The sequence below is a fragment of the Chiloscyllium plagiosum genome, unplaced genomic scaffold, assembly GCF_037043375.1.
Source record: "Chiloscyllium plagiosum isolate Xiang-an unplaced genomic scaffold, Cpla_swu_hap1 HiC_scaffold_27, whole genome shotgun sequence".
NCBI lineage: Eukaryota > Metazoa > Chordata > Chondrichthyes > Orectolobiformes > Hemiscylliidae > Chiloscyllium > Chiloscyllium plagiosum.
In genome coordinates, this window is record NW_028270165.1 from 79538388 (window position 1) to 79554922 (window position 16535).

Genomic DNA, 16535 nt, shown 5'->3' on the forward strand with positions numbered 1-16535 from the left:
GTGGTGCACAGTCTCTGGTTGCTCGGGATCGCACAGGTAAACTGTCCCTTCTTGTGCACCAATGCTGGCAATGGCAAGTCCACACAGCAGGGCAAGTTCGATCTTTATCATCCTCCCCCCTTGCAAGGGGCTCGTCTGATGAGCTTGCAATGATGGAGATGAACCCAGGGGCAGATGAGAATTTAAAATTTGAATTTAGGCTGTTGTTAGGAGCAACAGGTGTATGTAGGTTTTTATTAACCACAAAATGGCTTTTCAATTTAAAATAGCTTCAGGTTATGATTTGACACTGTGAACTTGAATTGCTGCTTTGCTGAGTTGGTTAGCTTTGGGGAAAAGAAAACAATGGAGTTTAATAATATGAATCATTTGAATTTGGTATTCGAACTAACCTCGAACTAGCAAGCACAGGATGATTTTGAGAGTAAAACAATCTGTTTCCTAGGAAATATTGGACTAACCTGTCAATCATATCACCTTATTACATTTAATTGGTCTTTTAAGGCTGTGCTGTCTCTTAAAAAACATGTAAATGATATGTAATTTTCGAAAGTAATTCTGCAATTTCGCCACGGAGCTCAGAAGCTTTAACTTCTGTGTTGCTGGACAGAATTGCGTCAGACTGCCTTGCTTTATTAAACTGATAACTTTGCTTTGTACAGTCTGCATTCTGTTCGTTCTTTGACCGATCTCGAGACGGAGGGGTCCCGTCTGGGATCCAGATCTTCAAGGGTGGATTGGCCAGGCTAAATTCCCTCCATAGTGTCCAGGGATGTGTAAGTTCGGTGTATTACTCTGGGATAAATGTAGGGCAATAAGGGGAGGGATATGGGTGAATTACCATTCAGACGTTGGTTTGGACTTGTTGGGCCGAGTGGCCTGCTTCCACACTGTGAGGATTCTTTGAAGGGAAGGGATTTTTGCAATCTGCTCTCCTTCCATCTGCTGCAGAGTTCTGCTCTCGGCCTGTCCCCATTCCCTGCCCCATTTTTGACATCACAACGCGGAAGTGGCAGTATCAGTTTCAATATGAAACACCCTCTTCTGGGCAACTCCTCATCCTGAGAGGGAGAGAGGGATGGGGAAATCTGTTCACTTGTAGCAACTGGAGTGAATCCAAGGAGGGAATCTACTCTGCCAACTCAGGTATGTATCTTAATTACCCGGGTGAGGAGGGACGGATGATAGCAATTGGGGAGGGGGAGATACTTTATTTTTATTTTTAAAATGCATCTGATTCCCACAAATAAATGCATCAGGTTCAAGTACAGCACGTGCAATGATCCACATTGCAGCTTCAAGCTGGCTGCAACAGTTTTACATCCTCTGTTCTTGCTCCGTGTTGGCTGCAGCACATTTGGCTTCCTTTCCTCATCTCTTCTTTCTGCCACCCCCCCCCCCCCCCCACCTCCCCGAACTGTTGATGCTTCCAAATTGACCCTCAAAAGTTCAGGTTATACTGCCATTCTTTCCCAGTTTTCAAAACCCACAAAATACAACTTTCCCAATCCTCTGAGTATCGGAGTTGGGAGGTTATGTTGTGGCTGTAGAGGACATTGGTTAGGCCACTTTTGCTCTCACTCCTATCAAAAGGACGTTGTGAAACTTGAAAGGGTTCAGAAAAGATTTACAAGGATGCTGCCAGTGTTGGAGGGTTTGAGCTGAATTGTTTTGGGCTGTTTTCTCGAGTGCGGCAGAGGCGTTTGTATACATTTATAAAATCATGAAAGGCATGGATTGGGTAAATAGACAAGGTATTGTCCCCTGGGTCTGGGGGTGTCCAGAACTAAAGTGTAATAGTTTTAGGGTGAGGTGGATGAGCAAAGATTTAAAAGAAACCTAAGGGCAACTTTTTAACTCAGAGGGTATTGAGCGTAAAGAATGAGCTGCCAGAGGAAATGGTGGAGGCTGGTACAATTACAATATGTGAATGGCATCTGGATGGTTTCTGAATAGGAAGGGTTCAGAGGGGTATGGGCCATGTGCTGGCATATGGGACTAGATTAATTTAGAATATCTAGTCAACATCGATGAATTAAGACCATAAGACATAGGAGTGGAAGTAAGGACATTCAGCCCATTAAGTCCATTCTGTCATTTAATCATGGCTGATGGGCATTTCAGCTCCACTTACCCACACTCTCCCTGTAGCCCTTAATTCCTTAATCAAGAATTTAGCAATCTCTGCCTTGAAGACATTTAACGTCCTGGCCTCCACTGCGCTCCCTGGCAATGAATTCCACAGGCCCACACTCTCTGGCTGAAGAAATGTCTCCTCATTTCTGTTCTAAATTGACCCCCTCAAATTATCAGGCTGTGTCCCTGGATCCTAGTCTCCTCCGCCTAATGGAAACAACTTACAAGTATCCAGCCTTTCATAGCCAAGCATGATCTTGTAAGTTTCTATTAGATCTCTCCTCAACCTTCCGAATGCAAATGAATACAATCCCAGGATCATCAGCCATTCATCGTATGTTAGGCGTACAATTCCAGGGATCGATCGTGTGAATCTCTGCTGGACACACTCTCGTGCCAGTGTATTCTGCTGTTACTGCCGCTGAGTCACACCTTGAACCCTGTTTAGTGGGTGAAGTGGGAGGGGCAAGAGGATCCTTTCTGTCGGGTTTGCTGCTCTCGCACCCACTTTACTTCCAGTGCTGTCTGATAGCACCTTCCCTACGAAATTGATCTGCAGGAGCAGATGGAGGACATTTTTACCCTGGATGGAGTGTAATGTTTGTCCAACCCCTGCAGGTAGGTCTGAAATAGATACATTTGTCTCTGTCCCACAGGGCTAGGCTGGTCGGCTCAATTGGCCTCTATCAGTGTTTTTGCTCTGCCTGAGCCTCCACCTACCCCTCTTCATCGCCCCTTCCCATCCCTCATCAGCAAACTGATATCCCCCACTTATCGCACGTTTGCTTTATACCACTTTGCTTTTACAAAAGACCCACATTAGTACCTGTTTTCGCAAATCAAAAGAAATCCAAAGAGGATTTTTGCTTTCATGAGAGGCAACATCCTAGTGAACCTTCTCTGCACCCTCTCCCAGAGCATCCAGGTCCTTCCGGTAGCATGCTGGCCAGAACTGCATGCAATGTTATGAATGTGGCCGGACTAAATAGCTGTAACATAACTCGCCAACTCTTACACTTAAGGCAAGCGTGCTGTATGCCTTCTTGACCACGTGCTGCATGCTTTGCCACTTTCAGGGATCTATATGCCCAGATCCCTCTGCATGTGTTCTGTAATTTAATGTACAATTCTTATATTTCCTTCTCTTCCTTTCTCCCTCATCTGTATCCAGCTTCCCCTTAATTGTATTCATCTCTTTCCCCCCGTTCCTCACCTCTCCACACATCAGTGTATCATAAGACCATAGGAGCTGAAATTAGGCCATTCAGCTCATTGTGACTGCTCTGCGATTCAGTCATGGCTGATAAGTTTCTAAACCCCATTCTCCCAGTAACCCTTGATCCCTTTCATACTCAAGAAACTATCTTTCACAGCTTAAATGTACTCAATGACCTGGCCTCCACAGTCTTCGGTGGCAGTGAATTCCATAGATTCACCACTCTAGCTGAAGAAGTTTCTCTTTACCTCCATTCTAAAGGGTCTTCCCTTTGGTCTAAGGCTGTGCCCTCGGCTCCTAGCCTTTCCTAGCAAAGGAAACATCTTCCCAACATCCAGTCTGTTCAGAATTCTGTCGGTTTCAATTAGATCCCCCGTCATCGTTCTAAATTCCATTAAATATAGACCCAGAGTCCTCAAACATTCCTTATTTGTTCAGATGTTCATTCTTGGGACCATTCTCGTGAACCTCCTCTGAACACACGCCTAGGCCAGTACATCCTTCCTGAGATTTGGGCCCAAAACTGCACACAATACTCCAAATATGGCCTGACCAGAGTGTTACAAAGCCTCAAGTACATCCCGACTTTTACATTCAAGTCCTGTCAAATTAAATGTCATCATTGCATTTGCCTTCCTAACTACTGTCTCAACCTGTAAGTTTACCTTGAGAGAATCCTGGACTAGAACACCCAAGTCTCTTTGCACCTTAGATTTCTGCATTTTCTTCAGTTCCAAGGGTGACTGTTGGTGTAGGGGCAGCACCAGAGATTTCCTGACATGTGGATTGTATTCGGGGGTACCAAGTAATCTGAGGAACTGGCAGTATCTCAGGAGAAATGGTTATTCCTGGAGGAGGTAGAGAGGAATGTGGCGTGATTCTGTAAACTCGAGGTCTCCAGAAGTGTGCAGAGGTGGTGTTAGAATTTCACACCACAAATGTGAAAGCGAGGAAACTCCACCAGAATGCAGTTATCAGACATGACAGGCCAATGGTGTCTATCTGTGATGTTAGAATTCTATGATGCTTGGAACTGAAACATAAATTTTCAACCCCATGTATTTCATCTCCTTTGTAATAGAGGCCTCTATTTGTATTTTTCAATTGGTGTTTGTACCTGTCTGCTACTTTTGATGATTTGTGTACTTGGTCTCCAAAGTCTTTTTTTCCCTTTTATAGTGCTTAGTTTCTCATCATTTAGCAGTTCTCCAATCAGTCTTTCTTGGGTGAAAAGTAAATGGTTCTGATTTTGTCGTACTGGGTGACATTAAACATTTTTTCCACTCATTCGTTTAACCCATGAATGCTGTTTAGCTTCTTCCTGCTCCTTTCTGCACAAGTTGATGCCCCCCCTGCCCCTGGATAGTTGATAGTTGACCAAGAACTAGATAGGTGACCAAGAACTAGATAGGTGTCCCCTTGATCCAACCTCTCGAGCAATAAGCTATCAGTAACCAAGGACAAAGGTCTTGCACTCCAATTGTTAGCAGTAAACCTCCACTAGGGACAGATTCTTTGGACATGATCTTTGCTTTTGGCACAGAGGCAGGAAACATCTCACCTGTTTCAGATAAATCAAATTACTGACTGTCAACTCCTTTGGTACTGACACTGTCTTAACACTGTCAACTCCTTTGATGCTGAGCAGCATGAATTGAGTATTTACTGGCCCAACAAGAATGGATTTCCCAAACTGCCCCCGTGTTGGTGACAGTCATACACCCAAACCAGCTGCTAGTAGGGATGAGCCTTCTCTCTGAATCAGGAGGTCACAGGTTTAAATCACAGGATGTTGCTGGTAAGAGGTTCAGTGATGGAAATGTCATTCAGTAGAAAATACTAATAGCTTCCAGAAATTATGGCGATTGTAGGGGCGAGTATAAATGAAGAACTGACGGATATTAATATGTATGAAACAAAAATGCATCAGAGAATTGAATAGGATTTAAAGTAGCTAAATTCCCTGGGCTTGGTGGTTAACGCTAGTTCACTGGAAAGTGGTAATTGGAAAGTGGCACATGACATCCCACTGTTTTAGAAAGAAGGAAGAGAGCACAGGGAATCAAATGAAAGGTACAACGACAGTTAAAAATTAATGATAGGACTGAGCAGAATCAACATGGGCTTATTGGAAATATATGCTGATCAAACTCAGGTCATTCTAGCTAACAGAATATATGAATGTCCAAATTAGGAGCTGAAGTAAGCCATTCGGCTCATTAAGCTGCTCCACTCCAAGAAGATAATGGCTGATTACTTTGTGTTATACATTGCACATTCGCATCCATCCCCATAACCTTAGATTCTTTTTAGGCAAAGGAATTAATCTACTTCTGCCTTAGAAATATTCAATGGTCCTGTCTCCACTATCTTCTGTCGCAAAGTATTCCAAAGCTGCACAACCTTCGAAAAATTTCCCTCCTTCTTTGTCACAAATGATTGTGTTTTTTGAAGAAGTAACAAAGAGGATTGATGAGGGCAGAGCAGTAGATGTGATCTATATGGACTTCAGTAAGGCGTTCGACAAGGTTCCCCATGGGAGATTGATTAGCAAGGTTAGATCTCACGGAATATAGGGAGAACTAGCCACTTGGATACAGAACTGGCTCAAAGGTATAAGACAGAGGGTGGTGGTGGAGGGTTGTGTTTCAGACTGGAGGCCTGTGACCAGTGGATCGGTGCTGGGCCCTTTACTTTTTGTCATCTACCAAAATGATTTTGATGTGAGCATAAGAGGTACAGTTAGTAAGTTTGCAGATGACACCAAAATTGGAGATGTAGTGGACAGCGAAGAGTTACCTCAGATTACAACAGGATCTTGACCAGATGGGCCAATGGGCTGAGAAGTGGCAGATGGAGTTTAATTCAGATAAATGCGAGGTGCTGCATTTTGGGAAAGCCAATCTTAGCAGGACTTATGCACTTTATTGGTAAGGTCCTAGGGAGTGTTGCTAAACAAAGAGATCTTGGAGTGCAGGTTCATAGCTCTTTGAAAGTGGAGTCGCAGGTAGATAGGATAGTGAAGAAGGCATTTGGTATGCTTTCCTTTATTGGTCAGAGTATTGAGTACATGAGTTGAGGACATGTTGCGGCTGTATTGGACATTGGTTAGCCCACTGTTGGAATATTGCGTGCAATTCTGGTCTCCTTCCTGTTGGAAAGGTGTTGTGAAACTTGAAAGGATTCAGAAACTATTCAGAAGAATGTTGCCAGGGTTGGAGGATTTGAGCTGCTGGAGCATCGGAGGCTGAGGAGTGACCTTATAGAGGTTTAGAAAATTGAGGGCATGGATAGGATAAATAGGCAAAGTCTTTTCCCTGGGGTCGGAGAGTCCAGAACTAGAGGGCATAGGTTTAGGGTGAGAGGGGAAAGATATAAAAGAGACCTAAAGGGCAACTTTTTCACGCAGAGGTTGGTATGTGTATGGAGTGAGCTGCCAGAGGAAGCTGCTACAATTGCAACATTTAAGAGGCATTTGGATGGGTATATGAATAGAAAGGTTTGGAGGGATATGGGCCGGGTGCTGGCAGGTGGGACTAGATTTGGTTGGGATATTTGGTCAGCATGGACGGTTTGGACCGAAGAGTCTGTTACTATGTTGTACATCTCTATGACTCTATAAATGGGTGATCTAATTGTTCGTTCACAACAGTAAGTAAACATCCCTCAACATCCATCTTTTGAAGACCATTGAGGCTCATAGAAACTTCAATCAAATCACCCCTTGCTATTCCAAACTCTGGTTGGAAGTCAGACCTGCCTGTCTAATGATTTTCCATTAGACAGTCTGTTCATTGTGGGTGTCAATCTAGTTTACCTTCTGTGAATTGCCTTTAATGCATTTTCATTCTTCCTTAGGTAAGGATATCAAAACTGAACACCGTGTTCAAGATGTAGTCCCACCATTGCTCTGTAACTGAGGCATAATCGCCTTACATTTATGTCATTGGCCTTTCTAATCACTTGCTGTGCTTGCATTCTAACTTGTGACTTATTTGCAAGGCCCCCCGATCCCTCTACATCTCAGAATTATGCAGTTGTTCTCCAAGTAGGTAACAAATTGCATTTTACCATATTGTACACCACTTGCAAGAGTTTTGCTTATTTATTTAACCAATTTATCAATCTGCATCATTGATATGTCATCCCCACAATGTACATCTCCATCTATCTTTGTGTTGCCTGCAAATGTAACCACATACCTTTGATCCCCTCCTGTAAGTCATCTATCCAATTGTAGAAAGTTGAGGAGCCAGCAGAGATGCCTGTTGGAACCCCATCATACATTGTCATATACAACCAATTTGACAAAAGAACCATTTTTGCATATTCTGTTTTCTGCCAGTCAGTTGATGTTCTATAACTCTACAACATGAGCTCCTCTGTGCAATATGCTTTTCGTGAAAACGTGTCAAACACCTTGAGGATATTCAAGTTCAGTACATCCGCAGGCTTCAATTTACATACTCTTTCAAAGAATTCCTTTAGGACAGCATGGTGGCAAGGTGGCTCCCTCTCACGGCCATCTATTTGATTTCAGTCTTGAGTCGACTATCTGTTTGGAGTTTGCATGTTCTGTCTATGTCTTTGTGAGTTTCCACTGGGGGCTCCACAGTCCAAAGATGTGTAGGTTGGATGGATTAGCCATGCTGGATTGCGTAATGTCCTTGGATGTACAAGCTTGGTGAGTTAGCCATGCGAAATGCAGGGTTACGGGAGTAGGGTGGCGGTCTGGATCTGGGTGGGATGCACTTGAGGGTTGGTGCAGGACTTGATCGGCCAAATGGTCTCTTTCCACACACTCGGAATTCTATGAATAAATTGGTGAAACAACATTTCGTTTTCATTTTAGCATGCTGATTCTTTTCAATTACCACGAGCTTTTTGACATGGTGGTTAGAATCTCCTTAATTGATTCAAAAACAAATGTTTAATTGCCATAGACTCAAGGGACCACATTTTCCGTGATGTATCTTTCCCTTCAAGAACAGAAGTATTTCCAGTCTGAGGAAAACTTGCCTGAATCAAATAAATCTTGGAAAATTAACATTAATGCAAATATGAACTCATTAGCCACCTTTTAAAATTCTCTGATGAAGTCCACCTGAACTCAGAGATTTGCCAGCCCATAGCACCATCAGTTCGCTCAATAGCATTTATCTAAAGATTCTCATTTCACCAAACTCCTCTGTTTGTTCAACCTATGGGGTTAAAGGCAGGATTCTTGACAGTGTGGTGGAACAGAGGGATCTTGGCGTCCAAGTCCATAGATCGCTCAAAGTTGCCACCCCAGTTGATAAGTTTGTTACAAAGGTGTACGGTGTGTTGGTTTACATTAGCAGGGAGATTGAGCTTAAGAGCTGTAAAGTTATGCTGCAGCTGTATGGAGTACTGGTTAGATCACACTTGGAATATTGTGTTCACTTCTAGTCACCTAAGTTTAGGGAAGATGTGCAGGGAAAATGACAGAGGAAACATCACAGAATCGCTTCACAGGAGGCTCCCAAGCACTGAGGATGTCACCTAGACAGGGGACGAAACGTCTGCAACACAAATTCCCAGCTCGGTGAACAGAACCACAACAGGAAGCTATGTAAGCTGAGAGAGGGTACAGAGGACATTTACCTCGATGCTGCCTGGAATGGAGGGCATGTCTTAGGTTGGGGGAGCTAGGGCCTTTCTCATTGGAGCGAAGAAGGATGAGAGGTGACTTTATAGAGGTGTACTGTATGTTGAGAGGCATAGATAGAACGAATAGCTAGAGACTTTTTCCCCAGGTCAGAAATGACAGGGCATAATTTTAAGGTAATTGGAAGAGGGTTAAGGGGAGATGTCAGAAGTAGGTTTTTTACTCCGAATGGTGAGTGCATGGAATGCACTTCCAGGGTTGGAATGAGAGTCAGATACATTTAAGGACATTTAAGCGACTGCTGAACAAGCACATGGACGGCAGCAAATTGAGGGGAATGCAGGCTACTCTCATCTTCAAGTTGGATAAAAGGCTGGTACAACATCGAGGGCTGAAGGATCTGAACTGTGCTGTATTGTTCTACGTTCTCGCTCCAGAATGTTGCAGCAGCAGTATTGGAAGAACAATATTGCGTCAAACCCCTTGACACTTCCAGAGATGGGCACTGTCGATGGAAACTCGGTTAAATTCTGCCAGCAATCAGGTGATAGCCGGGTGGGGGGAGGGTGGCAGCGGTGAGAGTCGATGGAAACTCGGTTAATTTCTGCCAGCAATCAGGTGATAGCCGGGTGGGGGGAGGGTGGCAGCGGTGAGACTGAACTTGCTTACTTGAGAGGTTTTAGTTTTGGTTGCTGCGTGCAATGAAGTGTGAATCATTGTTTCAGCAGTTGGTTCTGTGTGTTTCTGAGTCAGTGGCCAAATTAAGGCGATTCACCCACAACCAGAGCAAGAGGCTGGGATTAATATTGACTCCACTGCATTCAGCATGACATCACGTCAATACTGTTAGACACCAACCCCCACCCCACCAGAGATCTCAAACCGAAACACCCAAAGAGAAGCGCACCACCCTATAATCTGTAAAATTAATGTGAAAAGTGGTGTAACCTGCTCTAATGTTTAAAAATAAATCCCTGACACTTTAAAATCAACAAAAATCCATTTATTTATCCAACAGTAACGGTGAACAGATGAACTAAACTATTAACAAATCAAATAAATCCCTTCTAACTACTGACTGTTCTGGAATGAACCAAGATTCTCATGATATGCTGATCCAATAAATATGATTCCCTCTCGTAACAAAAAATGGAATTTAGTCTCTCAGATTACAGCCAGGTTACATGTCTCTTGGAATACTCTGTGCTGCCTTCTGTTGAATCTTCTGTCAGGAATGCCCTTCTCAGTTTTTTTTAAATTGATGCATTCTCTAATATACAGATGACTGTCGGCCAATTTCCCCCTCTCAATAGAACTGAGGACTCTTGGCTCTCGCGAGGGGGAGTTAGAGATCTGGGCGTTCAGTCAATTGTACCCTGAAGGTGGCAACACAGGTCAATGGAGTGGTCACGAAGGTTTCATTCAGCAGTGTGTAAATAAATTGTTTTCCTGGAAGCCAAGTGATTTGACCAGCTACATCACTCCTGAGATACCTCTGCCGAAAACAACTAAAAAAAGTTAGGGTCTGGGCTACCTTCCAAGAATGTTTTGAGGGGATCTGGCCTGGTCCATAACACTGAACACCTGCAAATTGTGTCTCCAGGAAGGATGTAGTGAAAGTTGAAAGGGTTCAGAAAAGATTTAAATGGATGGTTCTGAGGTTGGAGGGTTTCCTTCCCCGGGATTGAGTACAATGGTTGGCAGGTTATGTTACAGTTGTATAGGACTTTGGTTTGGCCACATTTGGAATACTTCATACAGTTCTGGTTGCCACATTCCAAAGCATCCACATCCTTTTGGTAGAGGGTGCAGAGAAGGTTCACCAGGATGTTGCCTGGTAAACAGGGCGCTTGCTATGAGGAGAGGTTGAGTATATTAGGATTATTTTTTATTAGAAAGATGCAGATTGAGGGGAGGACCTGAATGAGATCTACAAACCATGGGGTGGCATGGTAGCTCAGTGGTTAGCACTTCTGCCTCACAGCACCAGGGCTCTGGGTTTAATTCCCCCTTGGGCAAGTGTGTGGAGTTTGCATATTCTCCCCGTCTCCGATTGTCCTCCAGGTGCTTTAGTTTCTTCCCACAATCCAAAGATGTGTGGGTCAAGTGAATTGGTGATGCTAAATTGCCAGGTCAGGGGTAAATAAAGGGTAGGATAATGTGTCTGGGTGGGTTACTCTTCAGAGGGTTGGTGTGAACTTGTAGGGCCGAAGGGCCTGTTTCCATACTATATATGTTTCTATATATATATATATATATATATACATATATACACACACACACTAGATACTGTCTTTACTATTGGCCAGCACCAAGTTGTCCCTTTGTAATTGGATCCTTGGTAAAACCGTAACCCAGAGGAAGTATTGCCTCACTCAGCAATTTCAACCCATACCCTGTCTCCAAGTAAGTTTCTCCCCGCTCATTTGCCAGGAAGGGGCAGTGTAGAGTCAACCAGACTGCTGTGGGTCTGGAGTCACGTGTCGGCCAGACTGGGTAAATCCTTTCCCACAATGCCAGTTCCCTTCCCTAACAAGGGAGAGAGTGAATCAGATGGGGGCTTTCTCCCCCCCACCTCCCCCTCCCTGAAACGGTCTCATAGTTAGATTCCGAACTCCACATTTCTGACCGAATGCCAATTCTGCCATCTGTTGTGGTGGGATTCGAACCCGGGAGTCCCCGGAACCTGGTTGATAGTCCAATCGATAATGGCACTCGGCCGTCACTCCTTCAATCCCCCTGCGATGGCACGTGAACTCGCTGGTGCTCCTGCAGGTGGGAGGAGCAGGGGAAGCCCTTCCCGCACAGAGCAGGTGAACGGCCTTTCCCCCGTGTGGACCCGCCTGTGCCTCAGCAGGGTGGAGGCCTGGGGAAAGGCATTCCCGCACTCCGGGCAGCTGAACGGCCTCTCCCCTGTGTGGACCCTCTGGTGCCTCGTCAGGGAGGAGACGTGGGTAAAGGCCTTCCCACACTCGGGGCAGCTGAAGGGCCTCTCCCCCGTGTGGGTCCGTTGGTGCCTCAGCAGGTTGGAGACTTGGGTAAAGGCCTTCCCGCACTCGGGGCAGCTGAAGGGCCTCTCCCCTGTGTGGATCCGCTGGTGGGTCAGCAGGGAGGAGGCGTGGGGAAAGGCATTCCCGCACTCCGGGCAGCTGAACGGCCTCTCCCCTGTGTGGACCCTCTGGTGCCTCGTCAGGGAGGAGACGTGGGTAAAGGCCTTCCCACACTCGGGGCAGCTGAAGGGCCTCTCCCCCGTGTGGGTCCGTTGGTGCCTCAGCAGATTGGAGACTTGGGTAAAGGCCTTCCCGCACTCGGGGCAGCTGAAGGGCCTCTCCCCTGTGTGGATCCGCTGGTGGGTCAGCAGGGAGGAGGACGTGCTGAAGGTCTTCCCGCACTCCGGGCAGCTGAAGTGCCTTTCCCCCGTGTGGACATGCTGGTGGCTCCTCAGATTGGAGGAGCAGGTGAAGCCCTTCCCGCACTGAGAGCAGGTGAACGGCTTCTCCCCGGTGTGGACATGCTGGTGGGTCAGCAGGGTGGAGGAACTGCTGAAGGCCTTCCCACACTCAGGACAGCTGAAGGGCCTCTCCCCCATGTGGATCAGCCGGTGCCTCATCAGGGAGGAGGCCCGGGTAAAGGCCTTTTCGCACACAGGGCAGCTGAAGGGCCTCTCTCCCGTGTGGACCCGCAGGTGGGTCTGGAGGTTGGAGTAATTGCTGAAGGCCTTCCCGCACTCAGAGCAGCTGAAGGGCTTCTCTCCTGTGTGGAACTGCTGGTGCCTCAGCAGGTCGGAGGGATAGTTGAAGGCCTTCCCACACTCAGAGCAGCTGAAGGGCCTCTCTCCCGTGTGGACCCGCCGGTGGGCCAACAGGCCAGAGAAAAACATGAAGACCTTCCCACAATCTGGGCAGCTGAAGGGCCTTTCCCCTGTGTGGTCCCGCTGGTGGGCCAGCAGGTGGGAGGAATGTCTGAAGGCCTTCCCACAGACAGGGCAGGGGAATGGCCTCTCCCCGGTGTGACTGCGCCGATGAGTCTCCAGGGCAGACGGGAAACGGAAGCCTTTCCCACAGTCGCCACACTTCCACGGTTTCTCCACAGGACGGGATTCCTCGGGTTTCTCCATGGATGAAGCTTCAGCAGCACACAATCGAATTTCCAGCCCTTTCCTGTCGTGAATTCCTCTTTCCAGGTCGTATAGCTGCTACACGCTCCACAATTAGTGCTCTGCAACAGTAGGGTCTCTCGTCCAGTCCCACTGATGCTGAAAACATACTCAGTCAGTCAGGAACCAAAAAGCTTTGATCCCTCTCACAGAAATCAGTCGAAAATCGTTGCGGTCCTGGTGGACTGAGTGACTGTCAGACATTGACAGCGAAGTGAGGATCACAAATGCTTGAGAGTCAGTCGAAAAATGTGGCACTGGAAAAGCACAGATTTGTCGGACAGCATCTGAGGAGCAGGAGGGTCAATGTTTTGGGCATAAGTTGATTGAGAAACTTCCGCCATCAGATCTTCAAATACGCTGTAAAAAGAGATTACAAAAGTCATCACTGCCAGTGCAGGGTAGAAATTCTAAAAAAGGAATTCTACTTTCTGCAGAATATTCTTTTATTTTATTATTTCACAAAATTGAAAGCACCATCCCACTCTCTCTCCCCCTCTGTTCTCACTCCGCTCTAACCAATTCCCCGGAAGGTGCTGATTCAGGATCTTACAGGGGCAGAAAAGCAAAAACATCAAGACTGACATCTCTCTGAATTTTGGATACCTCCACCTGAAAGTTAATATCTTTCACAACATTGGGATCCTGCTGAGAGTGAGCAGGTCTGATTTTGGGAAGCAAATACATTGTGTGTCAATTCAGGATGAACCTGCCACGCAGCTTCTTTCGGAACAACCAGAAATAAAATGGTTAACATCCCTGAGAAGGGGAAGCAAAATGAGACATCAAGGTCTTAACACTGACACCAGAGAGAAATTGAATATACTGACATGGCAAACATTAGTGGAAAGCCAGAGTCATAGAGGTATACAGTACAGAAACAGACCCTTCGGTCCAACTCGTCTGTACCGACCAGATATCGTAAATCAATCTGGAACCGTTTGCTCACACGTGGCCCATAGCTGGGGTCATCCCCACCCCCCTGTCCTGAGACCTTTATGCCTCCAAGCTGACCTTCAAAGGTTCGGTTTTTCCCTCTATTCTTTCCCGGTTGTCTTTTGTAAGTTTTGAAAACTTTCCCAATCCTCTGAGTATAGGATTTGGGAAGTTGTATTGTCGCAGTACAGGACATTGGTTAGGCCACATTTGAAACATTGTGCACAATTCTGGTTTCCTTCCTATCAGTAACATGTTGGCGAAACTTGAAAGGGCTCAGAAACATTTACAAGGATATTGCCAGGGTTGGAAGATTTGAGCTAAAGGGAGGCTAGGGCTGTTTTCTCTGGAGCGTTGGAGGCTAAGGGGTGACCTTATAGAGGTTTATAAAATCATGAAGGGCATGGATAGGATAAATAGGCAAAATTTTTTCCCTGCGGTGGGGAGAAGGGGAGGCCCAGAACAAGAGGGCATAGGTTTAAGGTGAGGGGGGAAAGAAACAAAAGAGATCTGAGGGGTAACCTTTTCACACAGAGGGTAGTAAATGTATAGAATGAGCTGCAGGAGGAATTGGTGGAGGCTGGTACAATTGCAACATTTAAAAGGCATCTGGATGGGTATATGAATGGGAAGAGTTTGGAGGGATATGGGCTAGGTGCTGGCAGATGGGACTAGATTGCGATGGGATATCTGGTCGGCATGGACAAGTTGGACCAAAGGGTCTTTTTCTGTGCTGTATGACTCTGGAACTGTTCTGTACTGGTCTTAAAATCATGTTCTTGCCTTCCCCCACAAACATTCACTTCTTTGTTGTTCAAAAATCAGATGAACTCAGCCTTGAATATATTCAATGACCCCCTAACTGCAGGAAGACACCCCGACTTCTGAACTCAATTCCTCTTGCTAATATACTACTTGCCTTGCTGATTGCTTGCTGCACATGTCTGACAACTGGCAGCGACTGGTGTAGAAGGACGCTGAGGCTCCTTTGTCCATCCACACATCACTCCTGATGAAGGGCTCGTGCCCAAAAAGCCAACTGTCCTGCTCCTCGGATGCTGCCTAACCTACCGTGCTCTTCCAGTCCCACACTTTTTGACCCTAATCTCCAGCATCTGCAGTTCTCACTTTCTCCACATCCAATTACATCTCCATTTAAACAATGCACTTCCTTTCTACTTTTTTTCCACAGCAAAGGCTATAACTTCATATTGTGGTACTGCATTTGCCATGTGTTTGCCAGTTGTGGTCTTCTCTATATCGGGGAGAGCGAGCGCAAACTTGGGGAATGGTTCACTGAGCATCATATCTGGGTCCACAGAGCCGACTAGCGTTTCCAGTCACCACCCATTTCAATTCCCCTTCCCACCCCCTTTCTGACATGACCATCTTTGGCCGCCTCTATTGCCACAACGAATCAAACCGCGAATTGGAGGGACAACACCTCATCTTAATAGAGAAGGAAGTAAGCTATATATAATAGATCCCTACAGAGTGCTGAGGAAAAAAGGGACCTTACTGTCCAAGTTCAGAGATCCCCAAAGGTATCAGTACAAGTAAAACGGGGAATGAGGAAGCCAGCTGGATGGGTATGTGAATAGGTGGGGTTTAAAGGGATATGGGCCAAGTACTGATAAATAAGATAGATTAATTTCAGATATCTAGTCAGCATGGACGAGATGGACTGTTTCTGTGCTGTACAGCTCTATGGCCATCCACTTCATTTTGAAACGTTTGCACGACCACTTGGAACATCCTGTTAGGGTTCAGAGTGTGCCAGGTCCTGACATCTCCTTCCTCATGTCTCCCATGTATTTTAAATCAATACTACCATTTGTACGTTCCTGGGTTAGTACTTTAAACACACAGACACATACAATATAATCAGAGTTTCTACTCGGTAGAGACAGTGCTGATTTGTTTCAAGTTTGCTAACAGGGTATCAGAAGGGGAGGATCTGCAGACAGAAATCTTGGAAGAAATTCCATAACAAGAACTGACATGGTCACTCAATATCACTGGGGGGTTGAATCTGGAAAGAGAAATCCATTCGACCTGCTTCAGAAAGGTACTGGACATTAATGTGAGCAGAGAAGCACTCAGAGAGGAACCACCAGTGAACTGAGCTTTTACTGGTTACACAGAATGAGTGTATGTGTCCCAGTGAACTGACAATGGGAAAGAGCTTTAACCAGTTACACAGACAGAGGGGGGCTGGGGCATTTATTTTACCCCTGGAGCATCAGAGCCTGAGGGTTGACTGTAGAGAGGTTTATAAAATCATGAGGGGCATAGATAGGGCAAATAGCCTAGGTCTTTTCCCCCCAGGGTTGGAGAGTCGAAAACTAGAAGCCATAGGTTTAGGGTGAGAAGGGAAAGATTTGAAAGGGACCTAAGGGACAACTTTTCATGCAGAGGGTTGTGCATGTATGGAATGAACTGCCAGAGGAAGTGGTGGAGGT

The 16535-nt window shown here is 45.9% G+C and overlaps 3 protein-coding genes across 5 annotated transcripts in view; 1 reads left to right on the forward strand and 2 right to left on the reverse strand.

Annotated features, from left to right (window-relative positions):
* LOC148144635 (uncharacterized) overlaps window positions 1-16535 on the reverse strand; it is a 333213-nt gene that overhangs the window by 192477 nt on the left and 124201 nt on the right. The gene's annotated exons all lie outside the window — the stretch shown is intronic.
* LOC148144639 (uncharacterized) overlaps window positions 1-16535 on the forward strand; it is a 408822-nt gene that overhangs the window by 2189 nt on the left and 390098 nt on the right. The window contains exon 1 of one of the 3 annotated variants that reach the window (XR_015751571.1): window positions 600-1146. The exons of the other annotated variants lie outside the window; for them this stretch is intronic. The gene's annotated coding sequence lies outside the window, so the exon portion shown is untranslated. Of the gene's footprint in view, window positions 1-599; window positions 1147-16535 lie in introns of those variants that run through there. 3 annotated transcript variants of the gene reach the window in all.
* On the reverse strand, window positions 11390-14005 carry LOC148144640 (uncharacterized). Its single transcript, XM_087975025.1, has 3 exons — window positions 12868-14005; window positions 11944-12699; window positions 11390-11777 (listed from the first exon to the last, which is right to left on the reverse strand). The coding sequence occupies exons 1-3, from the start codon at window positions 13096-13098 to the stop codon at window positions 11712-11714; spliced, it is 1053 nt and encodes a 350-aa protein (XP_087831151.1). The 5' UTR covers window positions 13099-14005; the 3' UTR covers window positions 11390-11711.

Coding starts and splice junctions, on each gene's coding strand:
- LOC148144640 (XM_087975025.1), bottom strand. CDS start 13,098: ATGGAGAAACCCGAGGAATCCCGTCCTGTGGAGAAACCGTGGAAGTGT. Junction 12,700..12,867: donor GCTGCCCAGATTGTGGGAAG/GTCTTCATGTTT, acceptor GAGTGCGGGAAG/GCCTTCAGCAATTACTCCAA. Junction 11,778..11,943: donor GCTGCCCCGAGTGTGGGAAG/GCCTTTACCCAC, acceptor CTGTGCGGGAAG/GGCTTCCCCTGCTCCTCCCA.